The sequence below is a fragment of the Rousettus aegyptiacus genome, unplaced genomic scaffold (genome assembly GCF_014176215.1).
Source record: "Rousettus aegyptiacus isolate mRouAeg1 unplaced genomic scaffold, mRouAeg1.p scaffold_m13_p_3, whole genome shotgun sequence".
In the NCBI taxonomy this organism is placed as follows: domain Eukaryota; kingdom Metazoa; phylum Chordata; class Mammalia; order Chiroptera; family Pteropodidae; genus Rousettus; species Rousettus aegyptiacus.
Genome location: NW_023416306.1, coordinates 82,556,168 through 82,576,527, shown reverse-complemented (window position 1 = coordinate 82,576,527; position 20,360 = coordinate 82,556,168). Strand labels below are relative to the sequence as shown.

General features: G+C 45.5%; 2 protein-coding genes across 12 annotated transcripts in view; one reads left to right on the top strand and one right to left on the bottom strand.

Annotated features, from left to right (window-relative positions):
• Positions 1-325: 325 nt before the first annotated feature.
• Positions 326-19,703, bottom strand: STOML1 (stomatin like 1). Of its 2 annotated transcripts, none has more exons than XM_036238234.1 (7): positions 18,557-19,703; positions 15,891-15,997; positions 14,686-14,835; positions 14,179-14,382; positions 6,123-6,339; positions 5,469-5,675; positions 326-4,935 (listed from the first exon to the last, which is right to left on the bottom strand). In XM_036238234.1, exons 2-7 carry the CDS (start codon positions 15,936-15,938, stop codon positions 4,742-4,744), a joined length of 1,020 nt encoding a protein of 339 aa, XP_036094127.1. In that variant the 5' UTR covers positions 15,939-15,997; positions 18,557-19,703; the 3' UTR covers positions 326-4,741. The 2 variants fall into 2 exon arrangements, with proteins under 2 accessions (XP_036094127.1, XP_036094126.1); XM_036238233.1 differs by lacking the exon at positions 18,557-19,703 and adding an exon at positions 17,495-17,866.
• Positions 19,704-19,801: 98 nt separating this feature from the next.
• PML (PML nuclear body scaffold) overlaps positions 19,802-20,360 on the top strand; it is a 40,852-nt gene continuing 40,293 nt past the window's right edge. For 5 of the 10 annotated variants that reach the window (XM_016124976.2, XM_036238230.1, XM_016124975.2 and 2 more), the window contains exon 1: positions 19,804-20,045. In XM_016124976.2, coding sequence (XP_015980462.1) covers positions 19,911-20,045 — 135 coding nt within the window. In that variant the 5' untranslated portion in view covers positions 19,804-19,910. Of the gene's footprint in view, positions 20,046-20,360 lie in introns of all 10 variants that reach the window. The other 5 variants (XM_016124974.2, XM_036238228.1, XM_016124973.2 and 2 more) reach the window with 2 other exon arrangements.

Here is a 20,360-nt window from a genome sequence, read left to right as displayed (position 1 = left end):
TCTCGCACTCCCAGCTTCGCCTCACCAGTATTGAGTGTTGGCCTTTGGTCATCACTTAAAGACTTAGTTGTCCTGGCTGGTGAGCTGAACTCCATTGGCTTAGGATGGGAATCAAGGATCATTCACAAAAAAGAGCCAGAAATGTTCTCCCAGCCTCCGCCCCTCCAATACACAAACAAATCTTGCCAAAGACTCACCTCCTCATCACTTTGGTTCACGGTTTCTGGTTTAGAGGCCTCGCTGAGGGGCTAACCCAAAGAGGCCTGTGTGAGTGAGATAATGACCAAGATTTTACCACCAGTTCACAGAAAAGGAAACATAGTGGTTCTTAAACACACAACAAAATGTTCAACTTTACTATAAGTAAGACAAAGGACAATATAAAGGCTTATATATAATTCAATGGAGAAGATATCTTTTCAACAAAAAGTGATAGAACAATTGGATATCTGTGAGGGGGGGGCGGGCAAGGAAGAACCTCAACGTTTTACCTCACACCATAAGTAAAAATGAATCATAAACCTAAAAACTAATAGCTGAATCTATAAACGTTTAGAAGAAAACACAGGAGAAAATATTCAAGATCTTGAGATAAGTGAAGACTTCCAAGATATAGGACACAAAATTTCTAACCATTAAAAAATTATAGATTGAACTTCATCAAAATGAAAAACTGTTGCTTGTCAAGTTAAAGCATCAAGTTAGAAAGGCAAGCTTGGAGAAAATATTCCAAATATACATACCTGCTAAAAGACTCGTATCCAGAGTATATGAAGAACTCTTAAAGTGAATACTAATGACACCAATAAGATAACCTATTTTTTAAATGGAAAAAATATTTGAACAGACACTTCACAAGTAAGTGCATAGAAAGAGGCTCAACATCATTGGTCACACAATATCCAGGTTTCTGGGCTTCTGTTTTAGAGACCTTGGTTGATTTCAATAACTGACCATTTGGGCTACTTCCCCCCTGCCCTCATTCCCTGATTTAATTCCCACTCTTGTTTTAAATTCACCAATAAATATTGAGCCTGTGGAACCGTAGGAAGCCACCCTGGATCACAACAAAAGCAGCATCCCAGGTCTGTGCGCACGCTCTTGCTCTCTACCCACCTGACTTTGATGTGTGGCCCCAGGTGTGTTGTTTAATTTCCAAACCTGTGATTAATAAACCTGCATTTTTTCAGTTTCCTGATGGTTATTGCTGATGGGCACCTCGTAAGTAAGAACCACAAGGTCTAGTCCGAGCACAACATTGGTTATTGATAGGCTGAGACGAGGACAAAACACAGAATATTACTAACAATAAAAACTACAGATACATATGACTATAGATGACTTTCAAAAACACACAGGAGGGAAAGAAGCTAGACACAAGACACAATAATTTATATATAGTTCTAGACAGGTAAAATTTAACCAATAATTTCGGAGAACTCATCACTGGTGTCCTGAACCTTAGGAGGAGAGGGAGCGACAAAGATGGACAGAGAAGAGCCCCGAGGGAACTTTGTGAGTTGATGGAAACATTCTATATCTTGATTGTGCTGGCCGGTGGTTATGCCAGTGTTCACATTTGTCAAAGCACATCAAGCACTACATTGAAAATGGATGCATTTCATTGTGTTATACTTTTGAAAAAAAGTAAATGCTGGAGGAAGACAGAAAAAAAAAATAGTTTTGCCAGGACTGAAAATCCAAGTCTTAAAAATAAACAATTGAACAATTTTTAAAAACTAGAGATGCAATTTTTCACTTAACGAGGCTGTCAAAAAATCTAAACTTTTAATAATGTACTTTGTTGGCATGGCTCTGAGGAAAAATACACTCTCAATCACTGATGATGGGAATATAAAATGGGCATTTGGGCAATATATACTAAATTACAAATGCCCTGAACTAGCAGCTTCCCTTCTAGGATTTTATTCTATGTATAAACTCAATCATAGTTGAAAGATCATATGTTAAAGATTATTACAACATTGTTTGAATAGCAAAACTCAAAAAAAATAATCTAAACGTCCATCAATGCAAAACAGGTTAAATAAATTATGATACATCCATACAGTTGAATCCTTTTTAACTACAAAACCAAATGGAGAAAGTCTGTGTGTCTGTGTGTGTGTCCTAGCTAATGTGAATAAAGCCTCAAGGGGTAATGCTAAGTGAACAAAGCAACACTGTGCTTGCTAGGTTGCAATTTGTGTAATAAAAATCCAGAAGATACATATTTGAATTTCCTTGTATATATGTAAAAAAAAAAAAAAAAAAAAATCCTGGAAGAATAACCAAGAACATAATACCAGGGGATACCTGTTTAGAAGAATTTGTGGGAAATATATAGTCAGTTGTATGAGGGATAATACTTAGTATATCTTTTTAATCTTTCAAAATTTTTGAACCATTAACTGTACTAGCTATTCAAAATTTAAATATTTAAAAAGTCACATCAACATAATATATATCAATATATCAACATAGCATAACTTTTTAACATATAGGCAGTGTCTAGCCCAGCAGAGGTACACACATGGTACACAGTTAACATTTACTATTTTTATCCCCCCTCAACCTTTAGGTTCTAGTTCCCCAAATCAGAGGGGCCCAGCTGCCTCTTCTGTGTCCCCACAGGGGCTTTCCTGTCTGCCCAATGTTTTCCCTCCATTTCTTCTTGCCCATATAGCTGCCAGTCTAGGTATCACTTCCTCAGGAAGCCTTCTCTAATTGACACCTTCTCTCTTCCTCCCCAAACCCTGTTTGGTGCCCCTCCACCTCCTGTGGAGACTGCAAGGTCTGCTCAGTCCCCTGAAGCACAGGGGCTCCTGAACCTGTGGGCTCTCTTTCCTGGAGTGCTGACCTTGCCAAGGAGCGGTGAACATCCCCAGGACCATGTATTACTGGCTGGCGGCAGGTCTGCTTTCAACCACCTACATCCACTAAGTTTCAGTTTCCCCTAAATGTTATGTTGATCCTCTCACACCCACAGAGAGTCTGTAAGTTTCGATTTCCCCTAAGCTTTCGGAGGAAGATGCCCATTAACCCTTGGCGTGCTGTGTGCAGTAGTGATGGAGGAAAGAGAAATGACTCACTCATACATGAAGCTCATGGAGGGCAAGCACTTGTACAAAGAATAGTGACACAGGCAGTGGGGAAGGGGCATGACGACAGCTCCAAAGTGGAGGGGGAGCCCAGGTGTGAGCAAAGATCAGGCTCCACTAGGCCTAAGGGCAGCAAGACAGGAATGGGAAGGCTGGCTTTTGAGCAGACAGCCCCGGCTGAGTGGCCTCCAGGTGAGCAGAGAAGGGCAGCAGGCTGGGGCTCTGGCCCTCTGGGGAGGGGCCCTGGAACTGAAACCTGAACCCAGTGGGTGTGTGGTCTGTGCTGGGAGTACAAGAGGAGGCACAAGGCACTGGTAAGAATGAAAGGGCAAAGTGGACAGAGCCTGATGCCAAGGAAGCTGGAGAGGGCCCTGAGGGAGAAGGTACTCAAAGGGAGGACTCAGATTTCTGTGGGGTTTCACAAACCTCAAGAAGTAATTTGTTTTTCTTCTTCTTCTTCTTCTTCTTTTTTTTTTCCTGATTCATTTCTGAGGACTGGAGAAGTCAAAAGCCCCTCCTCTGAGGTCCCTGGGGTTTGGGCTGGATCATTGGAGCAGAAAGCCAGGCTCCCAGAGCTGGGCCAGGCCACGCCTCCATGTCCATTTCCTGCCCTTCTACTAGTGGAGAAAGTGACCCACGGTGCAACAGAAGCTGAGAGCAGCCCTATCTCCTCACCTAAATGTGGTGACTCTACACTGCCCCACATTAGGTCATTTCTTGGACCAGCTCTGACACATCCATATGCACCCTTTCATGTCAAACTTCCTCTCAACAATAAAGAACTGAGTGCCCACTCTTGCCCCAGGGGCTGTGACACCTTCTGCAGGAAGGGGCGCTGTGCGTGATTCAAGAGCATCATGAGGGCCTATGTTAGCCTTCAAGGCCCTGATTCCTGGCTGGCCAGGAATAAGGGCATAGCCTGGGGAACCGACTATCCCCATCCTCCCCACTGCTCTCCAATACACTGTAAACACTACATTTGAGTTTTCAAACCTCTGTTAAGACGCACAGGAAGGGCAGGGCTCCTTTTCATGCTACCCTAGGCCCTGGCCCCTCAAGCATGTAAGACGGAGCTGGTAAACAAGCCAAGAGGTCTTTAGGGTCAGGTGAAGAGCAGGCACCACTCATTCCCACCCCCAACTCACTGGTCTGGACCCAGACTGCAATTAGTAAGGCGGGCTCAGCCAGATCCCCAAAGCCTTCCCACTCCAGTGACCTCTTCTTGGTGGCCATCTCTCACTGCCAATCTCTCTGATCCACCCCCACGCCCCTCCACTCTAGTGCCAGGAACCTGAGTCACGTGCTTTACTCCCTCACACTGGGACCAAACCAACTGCTGTTGGGCTTTCTGTGGGCCATGTCTCTCTAGTCAGGTAGCCAGCAGAGCAGAGACCTGGCTCTCCTGTCATCATGCTGTGTGCCCACTTCAGGGCTGGACAATCGGCAAGGACTAGGATGGGCAAAGGCTTGTCCAGAGAACCACTGTAGGTCAGAAGGGCAGGGTAGCCTGACTCAGCCTCTCCTAGCCTCTGGTGTTTCCCAGCCTCCATCTAGGGTGCAGTGCCAACACATCCTCCAGCAAGACGCCCCCTGGCCTGGTGCCGGGTTCGGACTGGGCTGTAGTCAGTCAACCAAGGCTGCTACTTCAGGGCCCTGAGGACGGCCTCCAGCTTCATGGCCACAGACAGGTCACCCTTCACCTTCAGCCGTCCACTCATGTAGGCCCCCAAGGGCCACAGCTCCCTGCGCAGCAGGGCCCGAAGGTCTGCCTCGGCCATCTCCACCACCACGTCAGGGATGCCATCGGGCACCCCACATCCCACCTTTCCTTGCCCTGTGGGGAGAAAGAAACTAAGCATTAATAGGGGGAAAGCTATGTGACAACTATGTGGCAGGGAAAAAGGGGCTAGCATGTCCCACTAGGACAACTGGAGAGTAGTGGTTAAGTGTTCAGGTCCCAAGACCCTGGGTTCAATTCCTACTGGCCATATGAGCACTCAGGGCCTTAGTTTCCAGACTGATGACATGGGGATGATGATAATCCCTAAATCATAGGCTCATGGTGAGAAGTAAGTGAGAGAATGCATGAAAAGTGCTCAGCACAGAGCCTGGCACCCAGCGGGCCTGCAACATGTGCAGGGCTCTTGGTACAGGAAGCTCGGCTTTCTGAGTTGTCCTACTGATAAGGACAGGTGGGGACACAATGGACTGGATATTCATTGTCTGCAAATGGTATATGGGCCCCCCGACTGCTATCGGTTTACCCAAAATTGTTGGCAGGATCAGGGGCAGTCTAAAAAAGGACTGGGGAGGAGGCTGCTACAAGCCACCTTGGTGGGAAGGAGAGGGCAGGGAGGGCTCTTGCACCTGAAGTGAGATCCAGGAAGTAGGTGCTCTGGGTGCCACTGGGCAGGATGACATTGAACTGGTAGCAGGCCCCAACTTGGTTGACCAGGACCTCAGACAAGCAGGGCTGTAAAGCGGTTAGCAGCCCCTCGGCCACTGGCTGCTTCGAACTGGGCCCAGCACCACGATGGGCAGGCGGCTCAACTTCATTCACCATCTCCAAGGTATCTGTAGGGGGTGGCCCACAGGGTTGGGGAAGGAGGCAGAGAGGAGAGGTCAATATGCTGCCAATGTTAGGATCACTGTGGCCTCTGTACCTCTGTGGCAGTTCCCTCTTACATCCCCTTCAGGTCTGTGTTCAACCTCCTTCTCTGCTAAGAAGTCACCCTTGAGTATTCAGCCTCAAGCCCCACACCCCGTTTCTAAGGTACTCCAGCCTTGGAGGTAAAACTGTTTTCCAGATGCTGTTGCTTTCTCCCATGAAGGCTCCTAAAGGCCTCCACACACTCACAGATACCTGGACTCTTCCCACAGCCTTAGCCATGGTCAGCTCTATTGGGGTAGCCTGAATGGATGAACAGGGTGTGGACTGCACAAAGGTGCTTAGTTAAGGGAGCAAGTACAAAGCTCAGCCTATGCTGGACACTAAGCTGAGTGCCCTACTGAGCCCCTTACCCTTTTCTGGAGTCTCCTTTCCTGGCCCTGGGTGCAGGGCACCCCCTGCCACTGAGGACATGCCCCCCTGCAAGAAGTAGAGAGCCAACTGCTGAAGGGGGCTGTCCAGGTCAGGTCCAGCGGGGCTGTCCTGGGGCAGCTGCAGCACGGCCTCCACAGCCAGCTCCATGCGGTCCACCTCCAGCCCCCAGGCCCTGGTCACATCGTTGATCTCCAGCTGGAGGACAAGGTAGGAGGAAATGGAATTTATTCGACACATCTTTCCGGAGATCCTTCATTGGGCAGGCGGGTAGAGCCACACGTGGACATAGAGGCACATGAGGCACAACATCTGCCCTTGAGTGGTTTCCGACTGGGAACACAGACACGGGGCACTTACAGCCCAGCTGTGAGCTACTGGCAGTGAGCAACCAGGAGAAGGCCAGGCAGGGCATGGGGCAGTGAGGGGGTGACGTCGGGAGGGGGAGTTATCCAGGTAAAGGGCCATCAAGGGAAGGAGGACCTTTCTAGATATAACATGTACACGAGCCCAGACAAGAGAACCTAGAATGTTCTTGAACTGCGAGTAACCACAGTTCTCTTTGGCTCAAGAGTGAGCTGAGGGATTGGAAATAGCTGAGGGGTCAGAGACAGCTGCTCCTGCTCACTTGGACATATTCTGAGGTACAAGGAGCCCCAGAGAGGAGTTTAGCAGGTGGTGACAAAGTGGACTTGCTTGTTGGAAGGATTCTCTTGGCTGCCACATGGACACCGAATTGCAGGTGGCTAAGGGTGGAGGCATGGAGACCATGTAGGATGTTGTTTCAAATTGCAGGCAGAAACAATATGGACCTGGTGTCAGGATGTGAAGCCAAAATACACCAAGGAAGAAGCACAACTCTGCAAACTATATGAAGCTTCAGCAAGACACTAGAGAAAGAGAACCACCTGGGTGGTCATTTGCCCGGATGTGAGGCAACAGGGAAGGTACTGAGAAGACATCAGAGAAGGTAGGTTTCTGGATGTGGGTTCCCACATGGATCATGAGTGTGGGCGTTTACCTAGGAGGACACACAGAGAGAGAGACAGATTTGGGGGTGGGAACAAGAGGGATGGTAACTTTTTTAATACATTAAGCTTGAGGTATGCATGGCACAGCCAACTGTCTAACAGGCAGTAGAATAATTGAGTACAGGGTGCAGGAGAGAATGGGGTGGAACACAGTGGTGTAAATAGTGTCAAGAGGTAGCAAAAAGCCCCCAGATAGATGAGCTCTCCCCAAGTCGTAGATAAAAAGAGACCACTGAGGGAAACCTGAAAACTGAAGGGCAGGAGAACAGGGAGTAAAAGGAGTGACCAAGATGGAAGGAGCGATGCAGGGGTGTAGAGAAATAAAAGCACAGAGAAGCAAATGATTGATCAATCGATCAGGAGTAAGAGAAGGATGGGTCCACAGAGTCACAGGCTGCCAGCAGGTGAAGTAGAGGAAGGACTGAGAGGTGTCCTCTGTGTTAGCAAAAGGGAGGTCATCATGATGTCCATCTTAGGAGCCTGAGGGAAGCCTAGACTAAAGACAGGAGGGGAAGAAGGAAAAGGAAGAGAGGCAGAAAGCCAAAACGAAGAGAGGATGAAGGCAGGGAGGGAGCCAGGCCAAGAGCACTGCTGGTGCAGGGATGAGCCTCAGACAGAAGTGGATGCTTCCAAAGAGGCAAGAAAAGTAGCACAGATGTCAATGAGTTTGAAGAGGCGACACTGGAGGAAGTTGAAAGAGTTCTTGTTCTAGCGTTCCTTCTCCTGAGTAGGACGCAAAGCCTGCTACAAAGAGCAATGGTGGAGGTGGGGGTGTGTGTAGAAAGTCTAGACCAAGGCAGTGAAGAGTGAAGTAGCTGGCCTAGAGCAGGTAAGGAGGGCCTGGCAAGTGAGAGGTGGAATGTACCATCCCCCCAGATTAAATGTATGCAAAAAAGGGAGTGAGAATGAGAAATGTATGCCTGGACTGGGGCTTAAGGGAGGTGTACTGGCTTTCCTGAGATTTCATTTTAACTACAGGCACTGATCTGACTTTACCGGGGGCCAATTCGGTCTGGGCAATGAACCCTAACTGACTCTAACATCCTGCTGTGGGACTGACTCCCCGCTCAACTGCCTCTCTTGGCTTTGTGTACCAAAGCCAAGCGCAACAGGCTGAGGTCAATTTTCTCTTCCTAAAAATAAATTAAAATAGAACGTGTTTCCATGAATAAACTTGTTATCACTTATTATCTGAGTTTCATAAGATTGAGTACTGGCAATGAACTTAGAAAAAGACTAAATGAACTCGGTCAGAACTTACATGAGATAGAAATCATAAAAAAGAAGCAATCAGAAATTAAGAATATATTAGATGGAATCAACAGTAGATTAGATGAAGCAAAGGATCAAACCAGTAATCTGGAAGTCAAGGTAGTGGAAAACACCAGCTGGAACAGCAAAAAGAATTTTTAAAAAATGAAGATAATTTAGGGACCTCTGCGACATCAAGTGTACCCATATTTGCATCATAGCACAGAAGAAGAAGACAGAGAGCAAGGGATTGAAAACCTAGTTGAAGAAACAATGACTGAAAACTTTCTTAACCTACTGAAGGAGCAGACATGAGTCCAAGAAGTGCAAAGAGTCACAAACAAGATGAACCCAAAGAGGCCCACACCAAGACACATCATAATTAAAATTCTAAAGGTTAAAGACAGAGAGAGACTCTTAAAAGCAACAACAGAGATGCAGTTAGTTACATATGAGGGAGCTCCCATAAGACTGACAGCTGATTTCTCAACAAAACCTTTGCAGGCCAGAAGGGACTGGCACAAAATATTCAAAGAGATGAAAAGCAAGGACCTACAACCAAGATTACCCTACCCAGTAAAGTTACCATTTAGAATAAAAAGCTTCCCAAACAAGAAAAACCCAAAGGAGCTCATTACCACCAAATCAGTATTGAGACATGTTAAAGAAACTTCTTTAAAAAGAAGAAAAAGAAATAAAAAATACAAACAATAAAATGGCAAAACTACAAAGCTATCAATAATTACTTTATATTTAAATGGATTAAATGTTCCAATCAAAAGACATAGGGTGGCTGAACGTATAAAGAAATAAGACCCTTACATATGCTGCCTACAAGAGACCTACTTCAGATTGAAAGACACACAAAAACTGAAAGTAAAGGGATAGAAAATATTTTTTATGCAAATGCAAGTGGAAAAAAAAGGCTGACGTAGCAATACATATCAGACAAAACAGATTTTAGAACAAAGGCTCTATTAAGAGACAAAGAAGGACATTACACAATGATAAAGTGATCAATCCAACAAGAGGATATAACCCTCATAAACATTTATGCACACAATATAGGAGAACTTAAATATATAAAGCAAATATTGACAAACGTAAAGGGAGAGATAGACAGTAATATTAGGGGACTGTAACAACTTATTGACATCAATAAACAATCGGACAGAAAATCAACAAGGAATCAGCAGCCTTAGACAATACATTAGACCAGATGGACTTAATAAATATTTTTAGAACGTTTCATCCCCAATCAGCAGACTATAAATTCTTTTCAAGGGCACATGAAACATTTTTCAAGGTAGACCACATGTTAGGCCACAAAACCAGTCTCAATAAATTTAAGACTACAATTATATCAACAATCTTCTGCAAATTACGATGGTATGAAATGTGAAATCATTACAAGAAGGAAACTGAAAAACACACAAATATATGAAAGTTAAATAACATGCTACTATACAGTGAATAGGTTAACAACAAGATCAAGGAAGAAATCAAAGGTAACCTTGAGGCAAATGAAAAGGAAAATACAATGGTCCAAAAATCTATGGGATACAGCCAAAGCAGTTCTAAGAGGAAAATTCATAGCAAGACAGGCCTACCTCAAAAAAATAAGAAAAATCTCAGATAACTAATCTAACCTTACAAAAGAAAAAAAAAAAATAAACAAAGCCCCGAGTAGAAGAAAAGAAACAATACAGATCAGAGCAAAAATAAATAAAATAGAGTCTAAAAAATATTATAAAAGATCAATAAAACCAAAGCTAGTTCTTTGAAAAGATCAACAAAATTGATAAAGCTTTAACCAGGCTCATCAAGAAAAAAAAAGAGGACCCAAATAAATAAAATTAGAAATGAAAGAGAAGTGACAACTTCTAAGTAAATACTATGAACAATTATATGCCAACGAAATGGACAACCTGGAAGAACTGAATAATTCCTAGAAACACACAATCTCCCAAGGCTGAATCAGGAAGAAACAGAAAAATCATAATAGACCACTACTAACAAAACCGAATCAGTAATCAAAAAATTCCCAACAAACAAAAGTCCTGGACTAAATGACTTCACAGATAAATTTTCCAAACACTGAAAGAAGAATTAATGCCTATCCTCAAACTATTCCAAAAAATTCAAGAGACAGGAAAACTCTCAAACTCATTTTATGAGGCCAGCATTACCATGATATGAAAACCAGAAAAAGACACTAGAAAACAAACAAACAAAAAAACACTATAAGCCAATATCTCTGATAAACATAGATACAAAAGTCCTCAACAAAATATTAGCAAATCAAATTTAGCAATACATTAAAAAATCACACACCTTGATCAAGTGGGATTTATTCTTGAGATGTAAGGCTGGTACAATAGCTGCAAATTAATAAACAAAATGAAGGATAAAAATCATATGATTTACATCATTAGATGCAGAAAAAGCATTTGACAAAATCCAACTCCCATTTATGGTAAAAACACTCAGCAAAGTGAAGATAGAACAAACATATCTCAACACTATAAAGGTCATATATGACAAACCCACAGCTAACATCATACCCAATTGTGAAAAGCTGAAAGTTTTTTCTTTAAGATCAGGAACAAGATAATGATGTTTACTGTCACCGCTTTAACCAACATAGTACTGAAAGCTGCACAGTAAATCAGAAAAGAAAAAGAAATAAAAGGTATCCAAACTGGAAAAGAAGTAAAACTGTCATTATTTGCAAATTATATAATACTATATACAGAGAACCTTAAAGATTCCACCAAAAAAACTATTAGAATGGAAAAATGGGAAAAAGTTGCAGAATACAAAATTAATCTAGAAATAGGTTGTATTTTTATACACAGAGAACTTCAGAAAGATAAATTAAGAAAAAAAATCCCATTTATAACTGCATCGAAAAAATATCCAGGAAAAATTTAACCAAGGAGGTAAAAGACTTGTACTCATAAAATTATAAGGCAATGAAGAAAGAAATTAAAGATACAAATAAATGGAAGCATATATCGTACCCATGGAAAAAGAGAACATTATTAAACTGTTCATACGACCCAACGCAATTTATAGATTCAATGCAATCCCTATCAAAATACCAACGGCATTTTTCACAGAATGAGGATAATTCTAAAATTTGTATGAAACCACAAAAGACCTGAAATAGCCAAAGTAATCTTGAGAAAGAATAACAAAGACGGAGGTATCACGTCACCTTATGTCAATCTGTACTATGAAGCATGGTACTGGCATAAAAAAGACACATAGTGGAACAAAATAGAGAGCCCAGAAATAAACCCATTTCTATATGGTCAATTAATCTATGACAAAGAAGGCAAGTACATTTAATAGGATAAAGATAGTCTCTTCAATAAATGGTGTTGGGAAAACTGGACAGATAATGTGTAAAAACCTGAAACTAGACCACTTTCTTACATCACATACAAGAATAAACTCAAAATAGATTAAAGACTTCAATGTGAGACCTAAAACCATAAAACTAGACAAAAACATAGACAGTAAACTCTTATATTGCTCTTAGCGATATGTTTTGGCTATGTCTCCTAGGGCAAGGAAAATAAAAGAAAAAATAAACAAATGGTACTACATCAAACTAAAGTTCTTGCACAGAAAAGGAAAGCATCAACTAAACAAAAAGTCAACCTACTGAATGGGAGAAAATATTCACCAATAATACACCCCATAAGGGATTACATCCAAAATATATAAAGAACTCATACAACCTAATGAAAAAGCAAAAACAAACAAAACAAAAAACACAAAACAAAAACATTAAAAAATGAGCAGAGGACCTAATAGACATTTCTCCAAAAACGACATAGAGATAGCCCACATAAAAAAAGATGCTCAATGTCACAAATCATCAGAGAAATGCAAATTAAAACTATAACGAGATATCACCTCACACCTGTCAAAATGGCTATCATCAATAAATAAAAAAAAAACTGTTGGTGAGGATGTGAAGAAAAGGGAACCCTCATGCATTGTTGATAGGGCTGGAAATTGGTGCAGCCACTACAGAAAACAGTATGGAGATTCCTTAAAAAATTAAAAATTTAACTACCATATGACCCAGCAATCCCACTTCTGGTTATTTACCTGAAGAAATCCAAAACACTAATTCGAAAAGATATATGCACCTGTATGTTCATTGCAGCATTATTTACAATAGCCAAGATATGGAAGCAACCTAAGTGTCCATCAATAGACAACTGGATAAAAAAGAGGTGATACATATATACAATGGAATATTACTCAGCCATAAAAAAAGAATGAAATCTTACTATTAGTGACATTGATGGACCTAGAAGGTAGTATGCTAAGTGAAATAAGTCAAAAAAAGAAAGACAAATACCATGTGATTCCTCTTATATGTGGAATTTAAAAAAACAAAAAAACAAAATAAATGAACAAAACAGAAACAAACTTATAGAGAATAAACTGATGGCAAGGTGAGAGGGGCATTGGGGAGCTAGGTGAAAAAAGTGAAGGGATTAAGAAATACAAATTGGCAGTTACAGAATAGTCACAGGGATGTGAAGGACCCATAGTGAACATAGTTGATAATGTTATAATAAGTATGTATGTTATCAGATGGGTACAAAGAGTTCTGGGAAATCACTTTGTAGGTTACATAAATGTCCAATCACTATGCTGTACACTTGCAACTAATACAATATTAAATGTAAACTATAATTGAAAAATATTTAAAAGTTAAAAAAAAAATATCAAGCACTGGGTTGGGGGTAAGGGGAGCAGTTGATCTGGCTCTGACCCAGCTCTGCCTTGGACCACGATTCTCAGAGGCATGTCAAATAAGCTCTCCCTCCAAATAAAACAATAATATTGGCCCTCTTGCAGTGAAATATAAAGCTTAGATACACTGTGATGGGCAAAAAGACTTTGTAAACTATAAAAAGGCTTTGTAAACTATATACGTGAAAACTATTGTTACTGTCACAAGTAGTTTTCTCGGGAATTTACCAGCTGGTTGATTACTTCCTGCAAGGACTGGGCCTTCCAGGCCTAGCATTACCCAACTCCTCCTCCCATCCTCTAACCCCAGTCCCTGGAGAAAGCAGAGCTGAGAAAAATGAGGAAAAACTTCGCCCAAGTTTCCATCAGGACATGGGATCGGGAAACACACTGTGTATTCATTTCTACTCTACCTTGTCACAAAGATTTGAGGTGAATTCCAGTATAGATAATTGCTCACACACAGGACAAAGGTCCAAATATCCTTATGTCCCTTTGTTGTCAGAATGAGGAACACAAAATCACAAAATTGCACATGCTGCACCATGGAGCACGGAAATTCCCAGAAGGCGACTGAGCCAGGCAGGCCCCTGCTCCTCTCACCCACATGCCTGCCTCAAATCTGCAGAGGGACCCTGAGGCCAAGTGTTGTCATGGCAACACCCACAGAGAAGTAAAGGGCCAAACTTTGGCAGTCAGAGGCAGCCCCCAAGAATTCATGTCAGGCCACTCCCCTGTTAGCGCCTCTTTGTTTCTCAGGGACTAGTTTGCGCCAGATCACTATGGTCTGTGCCCATTTTCCGTTCCCCAACTCAAAGTCCCACCCAGACCACTGGCTCTTCAGAAGCTTTCACTCTTGAGCATATGGTAAACTGAGGCCCAGAGTGTTCTGTACTTTGCTTAAAACACCTTGGCAGGAAGAGCCGGGCCCAAATGCCAGCCATCAAACTCTGCCCCATGAGAAGCTGCCTACCAGGAGCTGGTCGCTGATCTTGAGCTTCTCCATCTGGATCTCCCGCAGAGGTCTCTTGAGCAGGGCCTTGGTCATGGCATTCTGGGCCGTCATGCGCGTGGCTGTGTTCAGGTCCTTCACAGTCATCACTGACAGTACTGGGTCCCAGATGCGGAACTGAACATCGGCCCCCACAGACAGCACAGCCCCATCCTTAGAGGCCAACTGTTAGGGGAGGCCATGAAAGAGGAAACACTCAAGGCACTGGGGCTGTAGGGAGGTCAAGCCCACTGAGACCACCCAGCTTGATCCACCTGTCTGGTAGCTAGTGCTTCATGGACAAAATGGTGTCCCCAAGTACATGGAGCAAGGATGTCCTTCCAGCCTCTGGTCTTGATTTTCTGGTCTCCTCTCCACTCCCCTCCCCCTCCCCCTGAGGGCTACTCTCAGGCCAAGGTACTGGCACCCAGAATACCCTCTGTACAAACCCCTCCTCCCTCTATCCAGGGGAACTGAGAAGCCCCTCACCTTGCAGGGGGGAACATTGAAGGCTCGTGTCCTCAGATCCACCCTCTGAAAGGAGTCAATGAAGGGCAGGAGCAGAACCATACCAGGCCCTTGAGGAGTGCGGATCCGGCCCAGTCGAAACACAATCATCCGCTCATAGGTGGGCACAATCTGTCCACAATGGCAAGAGTGGAGAGCCCAGGTTGACAATGATGTGTGCCCAGGGCCCTTCCTCACCTCTCTTGCCCTTACCCTGGACAGTGTCAGGTATCCTCAGCACTGTTTTTAGATAAGAAAACCAAGGCTCTGAGGGTTAAGTGACTTGCTCAAAAATCACACAGCCCTAAGTGAAACAGGCAAGATCTGAATACAGCTCTGAATGACTCCAGAAGCTATGCTCTCAACTACCACACGGTATTGACTCGATCCTCAGAGGTATGTTTCATGTCTGTGGTCTGAAGCTAGCTAGATGTGACTCAAACCAGGAAACTTTCTGCCCTTAGATTAGTTAGGAGCAAAGCCTGGACTGCTCTACCAACAACCACAAGCAAAGGGCTTCACTAACTTCAGGTCCCTAGAGTCTCCACAGAAGCAGATATGTCCAGACTGAGAAATGAAGGCCCAAAAAGGTGAAGTGATTTACCCAAGGTCACAAAGTATTTATTTCAGTGACAGTTCTAGGAGTAGGATTTAGGACCTTCTAAGGATTCCCTTCCAAGCCACACCAAACCCAAAGGCTTTCCAGAAAAGTTGACTATGGTCTAAAGGCACACAAAGGACAGGGCCTGTCTTGGCTTCCACCTTCACTGCAGCTTTCAGCTGTGATCCTTGGCTATAGTTTATCCTTTTCCCATCTTTACGATGGGAAACGAAGCTTGAATACCTATCACTCATAACTTGCTGGGCCAACTTGAGTGTTTTTCATTTCCAATTTAGCCTAACCCAAAGGGAAGAAAATTTGGCAATAAAACGTGTGCACCTCAAGGCCAGTGTCCAGACACAAGGACTTGGGAGTTTGGCTCCCAGTATGACAAGTCTGAGCCTCACTTTCCTCATCTGAAAGATGGGAATGAACAATCCTTGCCCAGCTCATTTAACAGAAGTGTGATATTATACCATTTAAGGAAAGGGGTAGAGTAGAGGATGGGGAATTCATCCATCATCAATCAATGCCAAAGCTCTCAGTGTGGTCCAAACCACCCTGGAGTTGAACTAGTCAGTCTTACCTTCAGGGCAAACCAGCCAGAAATGGGGAAGGTGATCAGCAGCAGCATGAACCCCAGGAAACTGATGAGGCTATGGCAAAGGCAGGAGGGCCAGGTCTGAGGCACACCTGACAACAAGAGAACTGAGGCAGTCAAAGGATGCCAAATGGGTCTGGCAAGACAGCTGCAGACAGCGTGAACGTGGTCAAATGTACCTTGTGCCCACCTCCCCAGTAAGCAGTTCCTTCCTTCTCAAGGCTCTCGATCTGCCTCTTTGCTTAATACTCCAATATCTTTGGGCAGTGCTAATTAAAAATTGTTTCCTCCTCCCACACATCAAAACTAATCTGTCTCATGTCCCACCCTCACAAAGCTATTCTCTGCTGGACAATAGCCATCAGATCTGAGCAGCCAAACCATGTGATGCTCTCCTCATTGGACTGAGAGGAAGTCAATCCTCTTGTCTAATTTATAACGCCTTCCCATAGTTGGCACAGAGCCAGGAGCACGTGGGCATCTGTAAATTTGTGCTAAGCTGAACTGAATGCTGTTGGCATAACACATCCCTCCTCTACCATCGGTCTGGGAAGTGTGCTTTCAAGGTGACCTTTTGCAGATAATGCTTTAGCCTAACGGGATGAATTAATGGCTCACCAATAGGAACCATAGGTGAGGGCTAAGATGTTTTTCCTAGCTCACAATTCACTCCATTTTAATGCCCAAAAGGCCATGAAATGCATGCTTCACTTAGAGCTTCAGGTGGGAGGTAAGGGAACTAGGAAGATGAGGCTCCTCTATGCCAGATGTCCTGGCTTCTAGAGAGCCAGGAGCCCAGGGTGGGAATGAAGCTGGGACAGCCTCAAAATCTGGGATGAAGATGTCTCTACTCTCCTCCCCTCAGCCCTGGACAGGAAGCAAATAGGAGCCTTTGCTCCATCCTCCCTCTCGGAGTCTCCTTTCCCAACTGGCTCTAATCCACGTGGCCCCTGCAGGAAAGGTCCTTTGGATGAGGAAGCTGTCATTACAGGAGGGTCAGGAAGGAACCAAATCCTCCAAGATTTGGTATGAGGCTGAGGAATGGGGGATTTGGAATGTGAGACTCAAGGCTTTGGAAGAAGACAGGGCTAGAGTAGACACACAGGCAGCCGGGGGCCTTTTTGGCTTGTGCATCTCCACCAGCAAACAGGAAGGTGTTCAAGTTCAGGGCGGCTAGAGGTGCCCTGGGGGTGAAGATCCTGACGCTTTTCTGCAGCCAAGCGCCCTTGGTGTGTTGATGACGTTCTATGCCTAGACCTTGGTTTCTTTCTAGTCGAAATGGGACCTTGAAACCTCTGCTCTGGCCTAACGGGCTGATAGGAGCCGAGGAGTTAACAGGTGGGGCGAGGCTTCTTGGAAGATGAGAAGAGGTCTGTGGCTGCAGCCCTATAGTACTAGGAACTGCGGATCAATGCTAGTATCCCAGCGCCGGGTCCTGGCCTCTCTCCACATCATGTCCCCTCTCGGTTTCTCCTCTTAGGATGCTAGGGCGCGAGATCAGCTGACTTCTAGAGGCAGAGGTCGGGCCTGGAGATGCGGTCGTTTCCCCACCCCACCCCCCAGGTCTGCTGTGCTGGGCGGCCACTCACCAGCCCCTGTCCCTACGTCGCCCCGCTCCGGAAACAATAGGCCTTTCTGTGAGCCTAGGAAGCCGAAGTTCGACTGCTGGAAACGGTCAAAGTCGCCCAAGGGCAGCGCCCGGTACCCAGACCTGCCGAGCATGGCTCTTGACAGAGGGTACACCTTCGAGGGCACACCTTTGCCTGTGCGTTGCCAGGTTGGACTGGCTGGGACCTACCCCGTCCCGCCCTTGCCGGCCGCCGCTTCCGGTTTCCCCGGCTCCCGCCGTCGCACAGCGTCCCCTGCGCTAGGAGGACCGATCTGCTGGGCGAGGACGAAGAGAGGTCTGAGTTCTTGGGAGCCCACAGTCCATGCTCCTGCATGCTCCCTCCCGGCTTTAGAAAGGGAGCAAGAGGAGAAGTTGGCTTCCGCAGGAGCCAAAACCTCTCCAGAATCAAGGAAATGGTACAAGCTCTCTCAGCACTCCCTCTCCAAACTCAACTGGGGTGTGTGTATTGGGAGGGGAGGGGTTGCTTATCTAGAATTACAGTTTCTCCAGGGCATAGTCAGCAAAATTTTCCACTTTATGTCCCCACAGCCCAGCAAGCAAGGACCGGCACAGAATGGATGGATCTCAGTACTTCTTAATTGATTAGGTTACTGTGGTCAAGGTGGGACTGGAGGCCCTGAACTTTGGCACAAAAGAGAAATTTCATATGCAGACCTCAGGGAACACGACAGAGTAAGGAATGAGGGGTTAGCACAGAGCTATCACAGGGCAAGCCCTCCAAACATCATAGAGGTGAGATCATCAGTCCTGCAGGTCCAGAATAGTACACTCCTTGATCCAGATACCCAGAGGTAATTTGCCACTCCATGGTTTGATAAAACCCAAATGCAAATGGTGAATTTACTTTGAGAAGCATTAATTTCCAATAGGACATTGAGGTAGGCTGCCTTCCAAAACAAGCAAATAAATTAACAAAACTTTCTTCGTCTTAGCAACATGCCAGTCTGCCTCCTCATGCCCCTCAGCCCCACAAGCCCCAAGCCATTGCCCAGTTCCAGATCTTCTGCAAATGACTGCTCACCTTCTTTTCCTTTTCCTAGATCGATGGCCTGATTCCAAAGTCTTAAAGGTAGTGATCAGGTTGGAGGATTAGGCAAGCTTCCAAGGCCTTGCATAGACCCTGGGAACTTGGGTCACCCCCCATTTCCCCTACACACACACACACACACACACACACACACACACACAAACACACACACACCTCCATTTTATAAGCTTTCATAAGAGCAAGGCCTTGTTACCATCTCTTCTGTTCCCAGCTGGAGCCAAGCACAGAACGGATACACAGGGCTAAGTACAGTGGGTGGGATGGTTTGAAATTTGAAGCCAGGGACACCGGCCCATTTAGGCCACCTAGAACTGTGCTTTCTCCCCACAGTAGCTGGGAGTCTTACATGTTTCTCTGCTGGCAAAGAGCTAACTTGCTCTTTCCTCTCTCTCTTCATACCCACTCGCCAGCTCTCCTCCTTCTCTACCCATCCCCCACTGTCTCAGACTTTCCAACTGTCACCCAAGGCATTATCCTGTTCCCCTCACCTCCACTCAGTGCCCTCTCAGTGTCTCTGACTCAGGTCCCTACTTGTATCCCACAGCCAGTGCCCTAGACAAGGGCACCTGCCCCTAGGTTGTCAAGAGTGGCTTTTCCGACATGCACAATGGATCACAGTTATTCCTGGTTTCTCAACAAAACGGGTCCACCTCCTTAGCTATGATCTTGCCCCAGCCCACTCCTGGGCAGACATAGCTCATGGGCCCCCTCTTAAATCAGAAAATAACCAAAACTAGTTTCTCAACAGACTCTGATGTTTCAAACTTCCATGCCTTTGCACATGCTGTTCTCTCTGTTTAAAGTACCCAATCTCCGAATCCCTGGTGAATTCCCACCATTCCAATTCCCAGCGGAGGGATTTCTTTTCCAGCCAGTCTCAGCACAGTGTGAAAAATCTCCATTTGGGGGCCTGCTCTTCCACTAGATCTGAGGTTCTTTCAAAGCAGGCCTGGCTCACTTCTGTGCTCTCGGCTTCCAGATGCGGTGAGGTACAAAGCTGTGTCACTGTGAACTGATGGATGGTTCAAAGCCGAGGGCTGGAGCTGCCCAACTTCCCCTCCCCTAGGTTAACTCTGCCACCATCCCATTACCCCCAGGCCAGCTGTGCGTCTACTCTTCTCCCTCTCCTTTCTCACCCGCTTGAACCTCAGCCTCAGCCTCTCCGCCCCCTAGACCCGCCCCCAGCTCCTGTCTCACTTCCTCCGGGAGGCTGGCCCTGAGCAGGCACCACCCCTTCTCGGACAGCTCCTCTAACGCACAATTCTCGTTCTACCTCTCCTCCCCGCTCTTAATATCAAAATCGAAAATCGAAACTGAGCTGGGATTCATGCAGCAGGAGCCTGCACCGGCCAGATCCTTGGAGCCCAAGCAGGACTCCGCACTGCCCCGCACGCCCACCATGCCTCCCCCGGAGTCGCTCTCCGAAGACCACCAGCCCAGCCACGGACGCAGTCTCGCCGAGGTACGACTGGATTTGGGGAGATGGGGTTTAGGTTTGTCGATTTGCTGTGGTAGAGAGAGAGGTGAGAAGGGAGAGGGAACTTGGCCAAGTACGCAGAAGAAAGACCAGATCCCCTAGGTTCCTGACCCTATTTGCTCCAGTAGGTGTATGAGAGAGTAGAAAAGGGACCAGGGTGAGTTAGGGGAGCCTCTCTGGGCTGCGAGTCTCCACTCCAGTGGCACCTGGGACCGGACTCGCCCGCCCACGCCCAGGCGACTTTCCTCTTTGCCCTGCTCTAACGGAGGCCCACAGATTAGGAAGAGTGGAGGTAGTAGT